The sequence below is a fragment of the Hyaena hyaena genome, unplaced genomic scaffold (assembly GCF_003009895.1).
Source record: "Hyaena hyaena isolate Hyena2069 unplaced genomic scaffold, ASM300989v1 scaffold_159, whole genome shotgun sequence".
NCBI classification, from domain to species: domain Eukaryota; kingdom Metazoa; phylum Chordata; class Mammalia; order Carnivora; family Hyaenidae; genus Hyaena; species Hyaena hyaena.
In genome coordinates, this window is record NW_024080791.1 from 2582135 (window position 1) to 2600484 (window position 18350).

Here is an 18350-nt window from a genome sequence, read left to right on the forward strand (position 1 = left end):
TTTAACGGGAAGCAAACTTAACAGAGCTACACTGATAACAGCAGATGTCTAGTTACAATTCACTTCCCTAATGCTGATCAATATATTCACAAACAAACCAAATGTATTGCCAGAAGAAAAATGTTACTGTTAACCTCCCAATAGCTACTGGTTTCAGCTGTGCTTCTCAATCAGCAAAATGTTCCTTCCTCAGCTCCTAGCACTATTTATTTTGCTTCCTGCCAATCTCGCAAATAATTTATCTTGTGTGTCGTTTCCTCATAAATATTTCCTGGTGCTTGATTGCTTTGCCTGTGTGGCATCTGATTTCAAACTGCCATTTTACCTTTATAAACATTCAGAACTTTTAAGCATGAGGAGAATGCCCAAAAGGCATGTGGAAATGAGCCTGTAATTAGATGAGCAGACTATGTTTTACAGCCTATCTAGCGCTCTGCGTATACCAGAAATCTCTCTTTGCATCTGATATTGCATTCCCAATCTGGGTGCAGAACAGCAAATTAACATTTACTCCAGCAAAAAGGCCCTGGCATCAACATGTTTAATTTATTATTATTGCAAAGAACAGTTTTCCCAGAATTAGTGAAACAGAATACATACATTTAAGGAGCTGCACTCAGACCACAAAAAAAAAAAAAAAAAAGAGAAGAGAAAAACAGAACACGAAAGAGAAAATAGAAGGAATATCAGTTACCACATGATTTTTGTGGTAAAAAAATAGAGTATGACGTGCAATAGTGCAATTTTCCTTTGCTAGTCCAGCAATGCAAGTCTTAATAGGAAGTCCACTGGTGTTCTGTCTGCATTTCAGGATTTAGTTGCGTGCTTGCCGGGGGTTGGAGCTCTTGCCAGATTTCTGACTCTGAGTGGAATCACTAGTACTTGAATCAGTTTTATTGAGTCCAAGATGGCGGAGCTTCATATCCCAGCGCTGTGAAATTCAAAACGGAAAATGCTCACATGCATGTATCACCAGGGTCATCATCATGTCTATTATTCTAACAACTAAGTATGACCACAAAGTCAGAACTCAAAAGCATTTTCCAAAAGTATAAAATTCATATCCCAGGATAAGAAAATTGATGCTACATGAACATAGTTCTCTGATCATAAAAAGCACCAAATTGGCCACCTATAATATATCAGGTATGTTTTCATATCAAACCTTAAACTTAAAATTTCCATGTCAAATGGTGACAAAAATATCGATCAAAACCTGTGGGTATTTCCGGAGCTAACATACATGAGTCTGGCACTACACAGAGGATCAACAGATGGAAGATTTACACAGAGATTTTGAAGGGCTATTCTTCTTCATCTTCTTCTTTTACAATACATCAGAACACAGCCTTTTAAAACATATGTGATTTAAGCAGTGTAAAAAATGGAAATTTGGGGGCAAATGAGATCTCTTAAAAATATATTTCCAAGTAATATCAACCAAGTGTGACAATCACAACAGACAAGTTCCTGCACTGCACTCTGTTTTACAAAGCAGACATTACCGATGTTTCTAATAACCACAATCAAGTTCACTAATATTGCATAATAACACTACCAATAGTGTTTACATGTAATATAATAAATTAAAAGGAAGTTATATTATGGGTATTAAAGGTCGTGACTAAGGACCACAGCACTAGTTCTCAAATCACCCAGAGACATTATTTCAGATTCTCATTCAGTAGGTCTGGGCTGGGGCCCAAGATCTTCATCCCTAGCAAGCTCCCAGGTGATGCCAATGTTGCTGGTCCAAAGACCACACTTTGAGCAGCAAGGAGCTAATATCAGATGGCCCAAGTCCAAATTCTACCTCTATCAGTTACCATGCATAGTTTCTTAAATGTATTAAACCTCATTTTCATCATTAACACATTGGAATTAATAAAAGAATATACTTATAAGACTATTCTGAAGATTAGCAAATGAAAAATATATGAAGGGCTTAGTACATAATTATCATTTTTTTTCAATTACTGAAAGTCATTCTTCATTTTAGCATAAATTTACAATCTTATTGTTTTTCATATTAAAAAACAGTCTGATTCTCAGCTGCCCAAGGCAGACCAAATATTTTGATTCGAACAACCTGCTATAACAGAGACTTAGGTAGACAACCATCTGCATGGCAAAAATCAAAAGAAAGTCTTTACTTTGTTCTTATTCTATTCATTAAGCAAAAAAAGGGGGGAAAATCAGTTGAAAATGGTAACTCTTACTTGAAAAAAAAAACTATCCTCCATAAAACTCTTTTCTACATCCTCAAATTGACTGGAAAACTAAACTAAGGATCTCAATTATTCTAGCCAAAAGAGATTTTTTACCCAAGATCTTTAGCCATGAGTATCTGCATATCAGTTAAAATTGTTGGGGTCCCTAGGTGGCTCAGTCGGTTAAATGTCTGACTTCAGCTCAGGTCATAATCTCACAGTTCATGAGTTCGAGCCCCACATCAGGCTCGCTGTCAGCACAGAGCCTGCTTCAGATCCTCTGTCCCAGACTCTCCCTCCTTGCTCTCTCTCAAAATAAATAAACTTAAAATCATTCACATTATTGGTTTAATTCTTCCCTTTAGCATGTTTAAATCTAGACTGAGATATAAAGGATTTCACAATAACTCTGTGAGTGCCCTGTAGAAAGCAATGGAAAATATTTGCCTAAGAAAGGATAAACAAGCCATGTGTCCTGGGTCTTCACTTGATGGTAATTGTTTTGGTACCAAAAGAGAAGCAGCAAGCAAGCCTCGTTACAGGCTTTGCAGCAGGGATGTTGAAAGCTCTTCCAACCGGTACTGGAATTTAGGACAAATTCCTATTCTGCATTAGCAAGCAGAAAACCAAATTAAAAGGACAGTGAAAGATTCCAACTTACTGAAGAAGAGCCACTTTTTAATAAACACCAAAGTAATTGAAAAGAGATACAAATGGAGAATTCCCACAGGTATGAGCTAGAAATACATCTCACTTTTGACAAATAGACCAGGAAAAAAAAGAACTTAATGAAGGGTAGCTCTCCCTGCAAAATAATGCCCTTACATTTTTGTAGGTCACTTCAACTCAAATGTGTCTGCTGTGTCAAGTGCCAGATGTATAAGATAAACTGCCCAGGGGTGTTTAGCTTACCCTTTAAATGTTTCCCAAGCCTTCAAACTCACAGAAGGAAGAGATGTATTATGTTTGGTACAATTCCCACTCTTTCTTTCTCCCTGCCCCCCCCCCCCCACACACCACCCTTTTGAATTCTTTGCCAATCTGTGCATACATTCCTTTCTTTGGAACAGATTTGCTTAGTATAGTAAGAAAAAAATAAAACCTTCTAACCTTTATTTTTTATTTTTTTAATGTTTTATTTATTTCTAAGAGAGAGAGAGAGAGAGACAGCGTGAGCTGGGGAGGGTCAGAGAGAGAGGGAGTCACAGACTGTGAAACAGGCTCCAGGCTCTGAGCAGGCAGTCAGCACAGAGCCCGCCGCGGGGCTCGAACCCACGAACCGCGAGATCATGAGCTAAGCGCAAGTCAGATGCTCAACCGACTAAGCCACCCAGGCACCCCCCTTCTAACCTTTTTAAAGTTTATTTATTTGAGAGAGAGAGAGAGCACGAGTAGGGGACAGGCAGAAATAGAGAGAATCCCAAGCAGGCTCTGTTCTATAAGCACAAAGCCTGATGTGGGGCTCAATCTCATGAACCATGAGATCATGACTGAGCCAAAATCCAGAGTCAGAGACTCAACTGACTGAGACACCCAGGTGCCCCTATTGTGACTTTTTAAATGCATCACTTCCAGGATCTAAGAATTACTGGCTTAAAAACAAAGTTACGTTACCACTCTAAGGACCTAATTTGGTAAGATCTCTTATTCATAGATGAACATGACTGCATTTCATACAGAAGAATTGGTGTCTGTGAACTGTCACAACATCAGTAGCTTCCTACCCATCCTTTATTCTCCCCTTCTTCTTTTACTCCCAGAACTGCAATTTGTTCAAGGAAGCAATATGCCCAGGTAAAAAACTGCATTTTCCAGTCCCTTGTGCAGCTAGAAATAGATATGAAACTAAGGCCTAAGTAAAAATTGCTAGGTGGGGCACTTGGAAACTCCTTTATACCTCCTTTTTTTCTCCCTGAAACATAGGTGTGATGCTGGAGTGGGAAGCCATTTTGTGACCTCCAAGTGAACACGAGCATGGAAGCAATCCCTTAAAAACAGCAGAACAGTAAGCTAGAAGGAGCTGGAGCCCTAATGATAATGTGGAGCTACCCAGCCAGGACTGGATTAACCATAGCTAGACTTCCCATTGTGTGAAGCTAGGCAACTGTAGTTAAACCTCTGATACACTTATAGAGAATTCATTCCTTAAATGAAATTGACATTAAAGACAAACTCAGTCCTTAGAATTTGAGATACACACACACACACACACACACACACACACACACACAGATCAGGTTTTAAACTTTTTCATGCTGTTAAGAGGGCAGCTATTTTGTTTAAATGCCAAATGTCTGGTTTTCTACTTTTATTTTTTATGTATCACTTTGAACATAAAGTATAGGCTTACCTTAACTTTTTTACCGAGTCGATCCTTCCATTTCTCAGCAATAGAACCTTCCACCAACAGTAATCTGTATTTTTTAAAGAAGCAACCATTTTTGAAAAATTAAAAGATATTACTGAAAAATGCAAGAAATCATTGCTAAGAAACACTTACTGTTTATTCTACAATAGGACAGTCAGGTTTCAGAATAGCAATTCTTAACAATTAGGGAGTCAGAGACTCCTTTAAGAAGAAATGATGTTATGATCCCTCCCCCTAGAAAAATGCACACCCACTAATTGCACACATACACTTTTCTACCCAATACATAATATTGAGGGGCCCAACTAAAACCTATCTGTAATCCCCTAAGAGTTAGCCAGATCCCCAGGTAAGAACTCCAGAGTAAGATCTCAAGAGAAATGAAATAAAGAAATGATAGGTATAGCAATTATTCTGAATCTTTAAGGAGTGAATTACCTAGAGCGTTCCTCATCTTCATAGCCCATGATGATATACTCTTCATTAACATTAAGTGGAGGACACAGGCAGCCAGAGCTGGTGTAAAGGTTAATGCTTTCTTTTGGAATGTTTACCAGAGAAGCCTTTAGAATCTCCTTCACCTCAACTACTACAGTCACATCATGGCACTTGGTCTTAACTTCTTTAACTTTAGCCCGAATAACTGGATAAAAGAAAATAAAGTCAATATGGTAATATGATACACAATAGATGTCCCATTCAAAAAAGACAGGTGAGCTTTCTAGTCAATTTGTATCCACTTCGTGCTCAATGAATGGAGAGGAAAAGTCAATCAGATATGTTTGTCTTAGACAATAGTGAATGACACACTATACACCTGCCCCCTTTAATGTTCAGCCCTGATCCCCTTCCAATTTGTTTGTCCCTATATATTTGTGTATGTGTACATACACACATGCATACATTTGTGTATACACATATACATGTGTACATGTGTGCATACATGTATCTCATAAGGAAAAATCCATTTAGGTAATCAAAGATTGAGTGAATCTGATGTGATTTTCCTCCAAAATTTTTATTTTGAATGTGTCCATGTCTGTAGCTTTGATTGCTATCAACAGAAGTTTATATTAATTTCACTATATGTAAAGACCTAGTACTTGAATATGCTCTGTTTACTTGTCAGTATTCTTCTATCAGATCTATTAATAGATTTTTCTAAAGAGTTGGGGTCTTTGGTGCTTTCATGTCCTGTTCTACAGTGTTCCCCAACTGCTTCCACCATATTTCCACCTTTCCTTACGTTAGTGACTCTTTAGACATCAGCTCATTTCTTCTCCTTCGTTTCAGTACAAATTAACTTTTATATTTTCCTGTGAGCATACACTTTTTTTAAAATAAAAACTGCTACCACTAGATTATTTCCTCCATCTGCTTTGAAGTCAGACACTCCAACATTTCTTCCTCTCATGTGGTATAGACAATGGTCTAATGTGTCAATTGCGTTAATCTACCTCTCTCAGTGGAAACGCTGGCACCCGATTTATCTCACAAGAGCCAGCTTCACTCCTCAACATAAAGATGAACTGCTGTAAAAATAACCAATTCTGCTGCAAAGTCAAAGTATTTGTCTCAGAATCTGGAAAGCACAGTTCTGTTTCTAATCTGTGTATTCTGTCCTTTGGAAGAGCCAAATTTTTTAGATTCCTCCTTCTGATAAATGAGTTAACTTTTTTTTTTTTTTTTTGGAAGGGGGAATTTGAAAAACCTACAAGGAAGTAAAAATGTCAATTAGTAAGAAGCCAATGGCTTTTGACGAGGCTCCCTGGCTGCTCTAGTTCAATATCCAGGGATGTCATATGGAGGAAGACACAATATATCCAATTTTTGAAAGCCTCTTAGGAACAGATATGCAAACCACTTTCATCTGAGTCCCATCCCATGTATTTTAGGTCTTTTGAGCTACAAAGGAATGGAAAAAAAGTAATCCATAAAAACATAAAGCTAGCTAATAAACCATTCTCCCCATCAATGCCTCAAGTCTATATGGAAACATTCAATAACATTCCACCAGTACAACATATGTATGATAGAAATTAAATTGTGAATTTGAAAAACTTTAGGACAAAATCTCATTTTGCTCCTCAGGTATTTCCATTTCTGGAGAAACTATGAGAACTTACAGCAAACAAAATGTAACTACCCAGCTGTTCCTGCTTGGTACAGCTTGTGAGTTAAGAAATGCCTTATTAGTGTTCTCTCTAGTCTGTATTTTACCAAAAAATAAGACTGCCCTTTTTGAAATGTCATTTGGGAGAATCAGTTGATAAATTGACAAGCCCAGCTAGCAGGCATTTTTTTGTGTCCTGGTTTATGTAAATATACTTCATAGCATCCATCAACCCTTAGAGATTAGCAAACTGTGCAAATGTTCTCAAACTAATGATTTATTTACCCAGTGTGTCTAATATTTTCATTAGAAATTTTTAGCACATGTACCCACTCCAAAATAAATATCTCTCTACAAGACTTACTTTATTATTCAAGTAATTTTGTTAAAGCTCAAGAGCTTTTACTGAATTAATCTGAATGAAGCACTCCCGTCCCAACTTTGTTTTCTCATTAGACACAGGCAAATAGTTGTGATAAAAATCAACAGATTTTAGAATTTAAACTGCATTTTCTGTTCAGAATTCTTCCTTCTATCTAATCATTTGAGTGCCTGCCTTCCCCCAAAGACGTTCTAAGTTAAACCACAGAAACATGAAAATCCTTCAACTTTGGGCAACCTGGTTATTGTTTGGCTATGAGAAAGAAATGATCTCCTTCCCATTAACTGTGATCTGTATTCCATTTTACATTATAATATTCCCTCAGCTACTGTGTCAAAAATCCTCTTTTCATGACTTGTAACCACTAGTAATTTAACTTTTAATCAAATCAGCAGAATCAACAGTTTCAGTAGTAAGAAAAAGTAAAAAACAATAATAAAAAAATAAATACCAAGTAAACTAAATTTCCTTGAAATACCATTTTTTATTATGCTTTTTTAAGTGTAACTATACTTAAAGTCCATATAACATTTTTCAATCTTGAAAAACTAATCTCCTAAAAATCAAGACCTCCATTTCCCTGTGATTTTTCATATCGGGTTTTAGAAGAATGGGTCCTCCAATGAGCAGCCAGGAATTTGACTTCTCAGAAAAACATGACCTTTCAACCTTGAAAGCCACCATTGGCTAAGAGAAATCAGATTCCTCTAAAGATGAGTAGTAAGCGGGGGTGCCTCAGTTGGTTAAGTGTCAGACTTTGGCTCGGGTCATGATCTCATGGCTCATGAGTTCAATCCCCACATTCAGGTTCTGTGCTGACAGCTCAGAGCCTGGATCCTGTTTCAGATTCTTGGTCTCCCTTTCTCTCTCTACCCTTGCCCCACTTGTGTGCTCTCTCTCTCTCAAAACTAAATAAATATTTAAAATTTTTTAATAAAATGAGTAGTTAATAAAAAATGAAAATTGATTCCACTGAAGAAAAACTTGTAAAACTAGTGCATTTCAGAGATTTATGTGCCTGCGAATTTTCTATCTTATACCTTTTAATATATGATATTTTTATAGATACCAAAGCTTACTCTTACAGAGTCTTACCAATTTCTCTCCTCCCAACTCCCAACAGGACAGAAATAAATCTGCTATATGTCTTAGGTCCTCTAAAATAAGTCCTGTAAATTTGATAATAAAATTCTCATTTTAATAAAAGTTTCCTTTAAAAATCTATTTAGTAGTCATGTTTATTCATTGACTCGACATCGACAATCTTCTTCAGAGGGAGTCACATGACCTTTATTAATCTCATAGATGCTCGGGGAAAAATCACTATAAAATGCCTATGGATTACAGCAAATGTTGATTTGTCCCTTACTTTATCAACTGGAAAACTGAGTTTTCTGAATATAAGAATAAGTGATATTTATCACCATGAAGTATGCCAGTACCCAAAAGTACATTCTAAATAATTTTAAAAAGGACAACTTAGATTCAATAATCGCTGATAAAATTAGGATAGTAATACATCTCACGGAGCAGTTGAGGAAACGATAAAAGACAGTGTATGGAAACCACCCGGCACAGTACCTGGTACAAAGACAGGAGGCTTTTTCCTCCTGCAGCTAAATCTGTTGGCTCCCTTTAGATCGGTGGTTCTTAGATTAATATTTTGTCAAAATGTCACATTTCGATGTCAAACTGGACAATAAAACATTTCCTCAATTGAATACTAACAACTTCTATGTTACTTTCCGACTCTGTCAATGTGTTCCGTGAGACAGACTGATTGGAGAAACCAAGCTGTCCTCTGCTAACCATCCAACCCTTAGCATCAAAATGCTCCTCTGTCCACCCCAGTGAGGCTGAGAAGCACAACTGAAAACCCATGCATGCAGCCCCAAACATTCAAGCTCAAATCCTCCTCAGGATCTCAGAGAGGAAGAGTCCCTCCCATCTAGTTTGAAATGCAGCTCTGCGTACTTAACTATGTGGTTCTAGGATGCCAGCAGTGCTGCCTAATATGTTTCAAAAACAAGCATTGGTCAAGAATTTTGCCCATTAGACATTTTACTCGTTTGGAACAGGTGACTATGTGCTTAAAAGTTGTCCTTGTTTGGTTTTAAGCCTTATCCTTAAACTGCTCTAATTCTCCCTCCCTCTCCCTCTCTCTGTCTCTCTCCCTCTCCCCCTCCCTCCCTCCCTCTCTCTCTCTCTCTCTCTCTCACACACACATACACACACACACACACACACACACACAACTTTCTTAGCACTGCAGTTATCCTTACCATAGTTGTAATTGTTTCGGAAATAGGTCTTCTGTGTAGCTCTAATAGGCTTACACTTGCAGCGTTCTGAAAAATACAACATTTTAGCTGTAAGCAAACATTCAACACGAGCTTTCTTTTGTTCATTCACATTTTTTAGTAAGATTAGATCCAAATTTGGTGGTTTTGTATTCCCAATTTTTAAAAATGGAAAGTTATCTAGTTTTATTGTATAGTTGCTTCATTTCATACTGAATTTTTTTCAAATTTTTCCAAGAGATATTCTTTCTATTAAAATATAGTTGACACATGTTACATTAGTTTCCGGTATACAACATCCTGATTCCACAAATCTATACATTACGCTATGCTCGCTGTAAGTGTAACTACCATCTGTCACCACACAACACTGTTAGAATACTATTAACCATATTCCTTATATTGCATCTTTTATCCTTGCAACTTATTTATCCCATAACTGGATGGCCATACCTCTCACTCCCCTTCATCCCTCCTGCCCATCCCAACCCCCACTCCCCAACCCCCAGCAACAACCACTTTGTTCTCTGTATTTATGGGTCCATTTCTGTTTTTGTTTTGTTTTTTAGATCCCACATATAAGTGAAATAAATCATATGATATTTGTCTTTCTCAGTGTGACTTCTTTCATTTAGCATTATACCCTTTAGATCCATCCATGTTGTCACAAATGACAAGATCTCACTCTTTTTTATGGCTAATATTCCAGTGGGTGTGTGTGTGTGTGTGTGTGTGTGTACGCACACATCTTTTTTATCCGTTCATCTATCAATGGACACGTAGGTTGTTTCCTTATCTTGGCTATTATAAATAATTCTGCAATAAACAAAGGGGTGTATATATCTATCCAAATTAGTATCTTTTTTTCTTTGGGTAAATACCTAGTAATGGAAATACTAAATCATCTGGTGTTTTCATTTTTAATTTTTTTTTAACTTTTTAATGTTTTACTTATTTTTGAGAGAGAAAGAGAGACAGCGTGAACAGGAGAGGGTCAGAGAGAGACGGAGATACATACAGAATCTGAAGACAGGCTCCAGGCTCTGAGCTAGCTGTCAGTACAGAGTCTGATGCGGGGCTCGAATCCACAAACCGCAAGTTCATGACCTGAGCCAAAGTCGGACGCTTAACTGACTATAAATTTCCACCACACAGGTGCCCCATTTTTTGTTTTTTTAAAGTGCTACATCCAATAGGGGGCTTGAACTCAATCTGAAATCAGGAGCTGCATGTTATGCTGACCAAGCCAGCCAGGCACCCCTTTACTGCTAATTTTTTGAGAAGTCTCCATACTATTTTTCATGGTGGCTGTACCAATTTACATTCCTATGAGGAGTTCATGAGGGAGTGATATTCTTGAGAGGATTTCTGAAGAAGTAACTGTTATGGTCTTTGATTTACAAACTGTCCTCACCCGTATACAGAAAGGGATTTGTGCTTTCTATCATTTAGAAATAGGTATTTCTCAAACCTAATGCATGTGGATAAATTATCTACATATTTGGAATTCTTTAGAAATTTGCTCATACTCTAATAAAAAAAATCCTGGCAAAACTATACCAAGTAGTACAGTATCAAATACGATATGATTCGATGATGTTGTTACCATGCATAACTTTGCTTGAAGCATAAACAAATGGATTCCATAACATTCCCAAAAGTTTTTCAAAAATTTTATCAAAAACAAAGTGATTTAGGAAGATTTCAAGTAGGTATTTACATAATTATATATACACCACTACCTACACATAGCTAGACCATTTCCTAATAGCTAATAGTGAAGTAGTTATATTCTTGGGACTATATTTGATTATTCATCTACAGTGCACTTAATTTCTGCAAGCCTTAGAGGTGGCAATACCATACCATATATATGACCCTTGCCATGCTTCCAATCCCTAGCTTTCACTATAAACAATCATTTGCCTAGTTGAAGAAACTAGTAGTTCAATACAATAATAAAAGGAGAAGTGGAAATTTATATTTACAAGGCTCAAAGATGGAAGAACTTCCTTTTACTTATTTATGCTAACTCAAACCAAACATATTCACACCTAAGTGTATTCATGCAAAATATATCTTAGATCAATAAATTTGGAGGATTATTCTTCTTAAGTTCAGTTACTCACATCTATATATATATATCCCCAAATGCCCAAGAACTGGGAAATTACAAAGAAACCACAGAGAGATATACTGCTTGCATTATATTTTTTGCATCTGCCACCCTAAATCAGAGAGCAACACCCTTTTTAAAAAAAACATCAATAGTTGATTTCACAGGCTTTTTATGGAGCCAGTAATATTATTGTCATTTCTATTTTAATTTGCTAATAATTTTGCTACTAGTCTTCCTCTCCCAGCTTCTAAATGCATAAGGTTTTTAGATTTTGTTTTCTACAGTGGCAAAACAAAATCTATTATTTACTGAGGTTTGCACAAAAGACCGTTAGATATTGATTTGCTTACATTCCACCATTGAGAAGAAAGGGTTGTAAAGGAACTGCCTTGGTGTTTTTAATCCAAGGAAAAAATATATATGAAAATGTTAAAGGAGCTGGCTGTGACAAAATAAATGACAAAGAATTCTTCAAATGTGAGGACTTGTTTATATTAACAACTCATTTGACTCAGTGTCTAGAACTGAATATAACATCATGAATTGCAGAACCGCGGGTCGTCCTACATCTCACCAGCATCCATGGACCTCCATCAGGAAATCATCTTTGACAGCTCTCCCTCACGTTCTTGGTTGGTTCTCTCAGGCACTCGCTTAGAATCAACGACTTCCTGCTTCTCTGCTAATGAAACTGAAGACTCTTTATTATCCTGGTACAAACATGAGTGTATCACTCTCATGTGAATATTAGTTTGCAAAATTAACATGCCTGAGCTCCACAGAATCTGGTTTGCAAATCAGAGGAGATGCCCCCCAGTGAACTGCAGAGCCAGAGCCACAAACAGCCTCAGGGTCTCAACAAGGAGGCTTCTTATTAACATAGTTCAGGGAGGAAAGTAATCACATCATTCTTTATTCCAAATTTTGTTCATAAAAATGGGCTCATAGAAAACACATGATAATAGTATTTTTCAAGAGTCATATGGTCTTATAAAATCTAAAGAATTACAATTACCTGACACAATTGGGAAATTTGATTCTCAGTGGACCTTCCCTACTTAACACAATCTATTCAAGTTAATGCTTAAGTGTTATAAAACTTTCTAACCGTGACCTTTATTTGAAATTGACTACCATTGGGTCTCACGTAGAGCCATAAGACTGTAACTAACTTCCTTTGCCAGATTCTAAAACCCCTATAACCTTTCATGTCCAATGACTTTGGAATACCACCATCTAGGAATTAATATGTTTCTACTTTTTCTGGGAAAAGACATCTTATGTCTGTGTGCAGGATTTATTGTCAAAAAATTCATGGGGATGAAAGAAATATAATTTTATTTGTATTTCAGTTTCCACTATAATTCTTTCAAGATTGACTCATTCTAATCAGATTAGAGTCTGAATAATTTTAATTTGTACCAAATGTATTATACGTTTTAGATCTTGGCATTTGACCCTTGAAGCCCACTTGTCCCCTTCCCTCCATTTTAAGCAACATAGGAGCAAACCACAAATTTTAAAAACATAAAAAATAAATGTTTACTATTTGAAAGTCTATATTCTTAACTATGGCTTCTTTACAGAGACCCAGATCTATATTTTTAAGATGTGTCCATAAGTATGCCCTGAGGTGATCTGTAAACATATCTTTTAGAGTTACTGGGAGAATTAAAAGATATAAAAACATCAAGTACACATTTGACACATCAAATGTTCACATATGGGACCATTCTAATAAGCATTCGAATGCGAGAGAATCTGGCGACATGATTAAGGGAACATGGATTTGAATCCCATTTCCATTCCTTCCTAGTTGTATGACCTTGGGCAAGTTACCTCGAGCAAAACCTATTTCTAAATTAACACTGACTACTTCATAGGGTTTTATTAAGAGCTTAAAGAATAATTCACTTAAGGAATTTGACACAGAGCCTATTACTTAGTAATCATTCACTGAATGTTAGCTGTTAGCAGTAGTAATATATAAATAAAATCCAAAGATCTCAAGGTATTTTACGCAAACTCAAGAGCAGTTGATGAAACAGATAATTTTCTAACAAAAAGTCATTTGCAAGTTGATTTAAAGATTAAGGTTTAAAGTTTATACTTAAATCTTTAAGTTTAAAGGTGAAAATGTGCTAAATTTTCTCTAGAGGTAGAAACTTTTACAGGTATTACATTTACTTGGGGGTGTAGAACTATATAAAAATTAGAATTTAGAAATCACATTGGTATTATGCTCACATAAGGGTACACTACTCCACACAAAAAAGAATGAAAGAATACAAGAAATGGATAAGTACCAAAAACATTATGCAAAACAAAAGTAGCCAGTCACAAAAGAATATGTACTATATGATTCCATTTACATGAACATGAAGGACAGACATTAATCTATGGTAATAAAAATAACACCTGGCTTACCTCACAGTGAGGTGGGTGACTGGGCACAAGGGAATTCTTAGGGATGATGGAAATATTCTTTATTTTGATCTGGGTCATAGCTACACAGGTATAAACATTTGTCAAAATTCAGCATGGCATACACTTAATGATGCATTTTACTGTAAGTAAATTACATATCGATAAAGTACCATTAACAAAAATTCATGAGACCTTCCTTTCATATTCCCATAAATTGAAGTGTGCCATGACTTAGCAGCTGATCATTACTGTTTAAAATAATATTTATTTCCCAATCATATGCATAAGGCAAAGAATATATTAGATTTTATTTTGGATAAGAGCACTATGTGGAAAATGCAATGCAGTTGATTGGTGAACCTCCGTAATATAATAAGGCTTTAAAAAGCAAAAATAACATTTGCTCAGTTTAGCTTAAAAAAACAAACCTCAAAATTGCAATAAAGGTCTCTATTCATAGTAATTTGTACTTTATAAAAGGGAACTGTTTAAGATTGAGAGGGCTAATACTGTATTAATAAGAAAAGGAAATTTAGTTTATTCCTTTAGGACTTAGGTCTTTGGAAATTTTTAAATAAACTGCCCTTCACAACATTTCTGGATCCAAGAGTCATTCAGGATATAGAAAATATAGTCAATGCGATTTGCCCATTTTCTCCTGAGATCTCAAGTGTTATGTTCAGTGATATACTCTAAAAAGGTCAATTAACTTGGGGTGCCTGAGTGGCTCAGTTGGTTAAGTGTCCAAATATGGTTCAGTTCATGATCTCACGGTTCGTGAGTTCGAGCCCCACATCAGGCACTGTGCTGACAACTCAGAGCCTGGCGCCTGCTTGGGGGGGGGGGGGGGGGTGTGTGTGTGTGTGTGTGTGTGTGTGTGTGTGTGTGTGTGTGTCCCTCCCCTGCTCAGCTCACACTCTGTCTGTCTCTCTCTCTCAAAAATAAATAAACATTTAAAAAAATGTTTTTGTTTTTTACAAAAAAACACGCCTGGGTGGCTCAGTCATTAAGCCTCCAACTTCAGCTCAGGTTATGATCTCACAGTTCATGGGTTCTAGCTCAGAGCCTGGAGCCTGGTTCAGATTCTGTGTCTCCCTCTCTCTCTCTCTCATCCTCCCCTGCTCACTCTGTCTCTCTCTCTCTCTCTCTCTCTCTCTCTCTCTCTCAGAAATAAATAAAACATTAAAAAAAACCTTTTTTAAAATAAAATATAAAGAGGTCAATTAACAAAAGCATAAAGTAGACTTCATCATTTGGAACATCATGTATCTATCTACCCCTCCCAAGCACATAGAAAAGAAGTGACAGAAAAGGGAGGTGCTGTCACTGCTCACCCCCCTCATCCCATGTCCTGGGCACATAGTATGCCTGGTACAAGGAGGTGCCCATTACGTTTTTTAAAAAGTTTTTTTTATTTTGAAAGGGTGGTGAGGGGCAGAGATAGAGGGAGAGAATCCCAAGTAGGCTCCATACTGAGAGCACAGAGCCTAACATGGGACTCGATCTCACAAATGGTGAGGTCAGGACCTGAGCCAAAATCAAGAGTGGGACTCTTAACTGACTGAGCCCCTCAGGCCCCCTGGGCCATTACATTTCTAATGTAATGTAAGTTATTACATTAGTGGATGGATCAATAAATTGACTATGAAGTTTCAATGCTGGGGACCCAGGAAAACAATGGTGCCACTTATTTGAAAAGTTACAAAAAGGAAATCTGTAATAAAAGATAGTTTTAATTATTAACTAGGTTGTATTTGAAGCACAAATAGGTGACCTAGGTAGAAGTGTTTATTGAAGGAGAAACATGGTGCTGTACTTGTGACATTGATAAACTGGAGTCACAAGAGTGATAATTAAGCTTATGTAGCTGGATGCACTCCAAGGGGAAGAAACCATTATAAGCAGACAGCAGCAGCGGCCAAGCACAAAGGCTCAGGGAAATGCCCATGGCTGGGGGACAGGGGGAAGCTAGCATGACTTGAGTAACAGCTCAAGGAGGAGACTGCTTAGGAATAAAAATGGGTCAAAGTGGGGCACATGGGTAGCTCAGTGGGTTATGCGTCAGACTTCGGCCCAGGTCATGATCACACCGCTTGTGGGTTCGAGTCCTGTGTCAGACTCTGCATTGACAGCTCAGAGCCTGGAGCCTGCTTTGGAGTCTGTGTCTCCTTCTCTCTCTCTTTACCCCTCCCCTGCTCACACTCTCTCTCTCTCAAAAATGAATAAACGTCAAAAAATATTTTTAAAATACATAAATGGGTCAAAGTGTCAAATACCATGAAATAATGAAAAAAGCATATACTTGTAAGAAACTATAAAATTGTAAATATACTTTTTAACTATTCTATTTTTCTCAATAAAGGGCAGATGTTGCCCCAACTTTGTTCAGCTGCTATAGCCAGTAAACATTTGCACCAAAGCAAAAAAACTAAAGTCCCCATATTAGAAGGAAATCAAGGTGAAGAAAGAAGTTTGGAGAAAGAAAGAAAGAGAACGAATCGATACTACCCAAGCCAGGCACAGGCCATCCCCAAAAGAAGGTGTGGCTGGGGCAGGCATGGCAGGTGCAGGCAGTCAGGAATCACTAGTTCCTCAGCCACCCAGAAGAGTTTCTCTAACGCACCTTTGAAATAGGGGCAGGGAGAGGTTAGTAAAACCTCTGTAGGGTACCCAGCTTACACTAGGGGATACGGCTAATGTTTCCCTAATTCAAAAATATATCACACAGGACCTCTGAGGTCAATACAGTCTGACTTTATATTCAGAAATAAACCAGAGAAGTAATGGGTTAGGCTCCTGTAATTCAATAGTGTCAGAATTTACCAACTACATCTGCTCTCTAGAAAAATTTTTGTTTTTCAAATATAAAAACTCATAAGGGGCGCCTGGGTGGTTCAGTCAGTTAAGCATCTGCCTCTTGATTTCAGCTCAGGTCATGATCTTATAGTCGTGAGAGCCAGCCCCAGCTTCAGGCTCCACACTGAGCATGAAGCCTGCTTGGGATTCTCTCTCTCCTTCTTCCTCTTCCCCTCCCCTGCTCATTTGCAAGCTTGCGCTCTCTCAAAAAAGTAAAAATAAAAATAAAACTACACTTTTTAAAAAAAAAAACAACTCACAAATCGGTCACCATCACAAAGTAGAAAATGGGGAGAATTCTTTTTCACAATCATTTTAATAAAAAAACATATCTTTTCATTGTATCATTTGAATACCTGCCTTGATTTTCTGGTTGATATGATAGGCCAGTAGAATAAACTAAAATTGTTTTTCCCCACATGCCATGTTATGAGAGATGGTGTACTCCTTATTAGGACAGTGGGTTTACACTAGTAGAGCACACTCGCAAACTGGAAACTGTTGAGACAAGGTCATTATCTCAAAAAAAAAAAAAAAAACTTGTTAAGCTTCCAGGCAAAGGATAAATTAACTAGAGTGAAAGAATTTCTTTTCCAAATTCCAGGCAGAAACAGCTCAACACTTTTGAAAGCTGTTTGAATGTGGGTTACGTTTTTGTATCTTCCCCATTTCCTGTTTTATCAACCTCAGCAGCAACATTTTTCCAAAGCATAAAATTTTGAGTAGAAAGAAAATAATTTATATTTTCTTTACAGAATGTGTGAATAGGTCCGTGCAGAATAAGCTTGGTTTTGCCCGTTTATTGGTTTATTTTCACCATTCCCATTATACCAGGGAACAGGAAAACATTTATAAAAGAGGAACAGTAAACATGAAGCCCAGGAACACTACATTCATTCTAGGTAGTTTTTTTTTTTTTTTTTTTTTACACATTGAACTATTTTTGTATATTATTTATAGTGTTGTTGATGTCATCTTTTGTTTACACACTGAAGTGCTATATTATTATAACCATAACTTTTGCACAAATTGATAGCACATGTATGCACTTGACTAAAACTTTTGACTTCCCAGTTGTAGTATACAAATGAGCTTTGTGGTTTGTTTTGACCAAATTCAATAGTAGAAGTGATCATTAAAACAGAAACATTGCTGGACACCAGTAATTTCCAGTTGATTTTACGACACTGAAAAACATTCTCAATTGTATCAAGAAGGTGATGAAATAATTCTAAATAAATCATTTTCATTCACTTCTGTTTTTTAAAAGATGTTTGTTGTGCCCCTTCAACAGCCATTGCCTCTGGTCAAACACTTGTCACTTTGACAAGATTCTGTGGAAATCAACAGTGAAAACTATCACAATCTAATGAAAACTGGTATTTCAAAGTTATTTCCAACTCAATAAAGTAAATGCTGCACTTCCACATATAAGACACCTTACAAAGCAGGACACACAGACCCAATTCAGTGCAAGTTACTGGAGGAAAGTGAAACAGAAAAGGTATTTATAACTAATTGCAGTTAAAATGTTCTTATAGGAGCAAATGTACATTAGTCACAGAAATTAAAACT

General features: G+C 36.9%; 1 protein-coding gene across 1 annotated transcript in view; it reads right to left on the minus strand.

Moving 5' to 3' along the window:
- Positions 1 to 524: 524 nt before the first annotated feature.
- The window catches only part of FRZB (frizzled related protein), a 32166-nt gene continuing 14340 nt past the window's right edge, over positions 525 to 18350 (minus strand). Inside the window, exons 3-6 of the mRNA XM_039239648.1 lie at positions 9356 to 9421; positions 5017 to 5221; positions 4561 to 4624; positions 525 to 931 (exon numbers count right to left, since the gene is read on the minus strand). Of these exons, the coding sequence (XP_039095579.1) occupies positions 815 to 931; positions 4561 to 4624; positions 5017 to 5221; positions 9356 to 9421 (452 nt within the window). The 3' untranslated portion in view covers positions 525 to 814. The remainder of the gene's footprint in view (positions 932 to 4560; positions 4625 to 5016; positions 5222 to 9355; positions 9422 to 18350) is intronic.